The sequence below is a fragment of the Octodon degus genome, unplaced genomic scaffold (assembly GCF_000260255.1).
Source record: "Octodon degus isolate 3935 unplaced genomic scaffold, OctDeg1.0 scaffold00019, whole genome shotgun sequence".
Lineage (NCBI taxonomy): Eukaryota > Metazoa > Chordata > Mammalia > Rodentia > Octodontidae > Octodon > Octodon degus.
The window spans coordinates 4,399,039-4,400,819 of record NW_004524595.1 but is presented as its reverse complement, the minus strand read 5'-3'; the positions used below and the strand labels follow the sequence as shown (position 1 = coordinate 4,400,819).

The 1,781-nt window shown below is 45.0% G+C and overlaps 1 protein-coding gene across 1 annotated transcript in view; it reads left to right on the top strand.

Annotated features, from left to right (window-relative positions):
* The first annotated feature begins 224 nt into the window (after positions 1–224).
* The window catches only part of Mrpl33 (mitochondrial ribosomal protein L33), a 14,320-nt gene continuing 12,763 nt past the window's right edge, over positions 225–1,781 (top strand). Inside the window, 2 exon segments of the mRNA XM_023711159.1 lie at positions 225–392; positions 1,011–1,029. Coding sequence (XP_023566927.1) covers positions 377–392; positions 1,011–1,029 — 35 coding nt within the window. The 5' untranslated portion in view covers positions 225–376.

Genomic DNA, 1,781 nt, shown 5'->3' with positions numbered 1-1,781 from the left:
TTCTCTTCCAGAACCCCTCCTTGCCCCGGAAGTAGTTGTTTCTGGCGGGTCATCGAGATTCCCGGGTTCGGTAATCATGTTCCTCTCCGCGGTCTCCCGTAAGTGGGGCAGGAGGCGGCGGGCTGCGGAGAGGGCAGTGCCCTCGATACACCTGGGAATGTGCGAGGTGGGGGACACCACGGCCACGAGGCTGCCACCCGCGGAGCCCTTGACGGCGCGCGCGGCCGAGCTAGTTCGTGTTCTCGTGCGGTTCGCCGGACGTTGAGGTGTGGGCGCTTTTTTCTGCCCTCGGTAGGGACAAGTTAGAAGAAGCACATTGCACATCCCAAATGGGAAGACCTCAGAATTTCTAGGCCACCCACTTGGAACTGTGGAGATGAAGAGAAATGCCGGTGAGAGGGGCAGTGTGTTGCCCGAGGGGACGCAGCGCGGGCAGTGGAGTCGTCAGGCCTTCGGGTGGGCGCTGTGTCCTGGTGCACCTGGCTGACTTCCTGCGTGGAGTTAGTTTCTCTTCTGCACCTCATGCGATAGTTGTTGCAGTTTGCAAAGATTGGCTTGTTAAACCAGAGAGGCGTGTTCCAGTGCAAATAGTTGCTTGGACCTTAAGAGGAGAAATCGAACAAATATGACACTTTGAAGATTTGGAAGTAGTCCAACTGAAGTGATTGCGCAGAAGCACTACGTTAAAAATTGGTCTGGTTTAGTCTTTGTTATCTTCTTTTGAACACGATGATAGAATAAAGAATAGTTGTAGGTAGGAAATGGCCCTCTAACTCCCGCCCTTACAGGGGTTTAAATCCAGGGAATCCCTACAGCTAGGCAGGCATTGTAGCGCCGAGCTACATCCTCAGCCTTGGGAATACAGCGTGGTGTATACTTGAATGACAGTTTACCTTAGACTATGAGTTGAATGATTTTTGACAAATGATTTTGGTTACTGATGTTTATATGAACTTTGCATAAGAATGCTACTAAATTAATATTTTTATTCTTTTTCTTTACACAAAAAGTTGCCAAGAGCAAGTCAAAGTAAGTACAAATTTTTAATTTGAACTTTGCTTGTTTATGTTAATTTGTTAGTTCAACTGCTGCCAACATGCCCTTGTATCTTTTAAGCATTTGGCCTTTATTTTGTAAAAATTGGTTTGGGAGTTACTTGATTATTTTGTCCTCATGATTGCTTTCAAAAATACAGATGCTCATTTTATGATGGGGTTAACACAGATAATCCCATCATAAATTGTAAATATAAACTACAAATTATAAAACTAAGAGAATGTCATAGCTTAGCAACGCAATACTCTCTAGGACCTATAGTGTAGGTCAGTGGTGGTGAATCTATGGTATGCGTGCCGCAGCAGGGAGTTTGTTGTCACTGAGAACTCTGGAAGGTTTACTATCACTGATGAAGGTTATTGGTTGCTTTTCATTGTGATCTTAGGGCTGACTGAGAGCCCTCGCAGCTAGCTGCTGCCAGACATCATCAGAGAATTACCACTTGCTATGAGCCTGGGAAAACTGATCAAAGTTTCAAGTCCAGCTTCTACTGAATACTTTCATACCTTGATAAAACCAAAAAATCATAGATCCAAATGCTTCAGTGAGCATTTGAAAGCTTTGATTAGCTATAGAACTCTTGTGTCTTTTCTAGTCCCAGATAGGTAAATTGACCATCTTATTTCCAAACCAAGCCTGGGCCTGTGCTTTGTTTTGATTGTCACCATGTTACTTTTTCTTCATACTGAGGGCCAGGTGTCATTTGAGAGTCCACTGTAGGAATC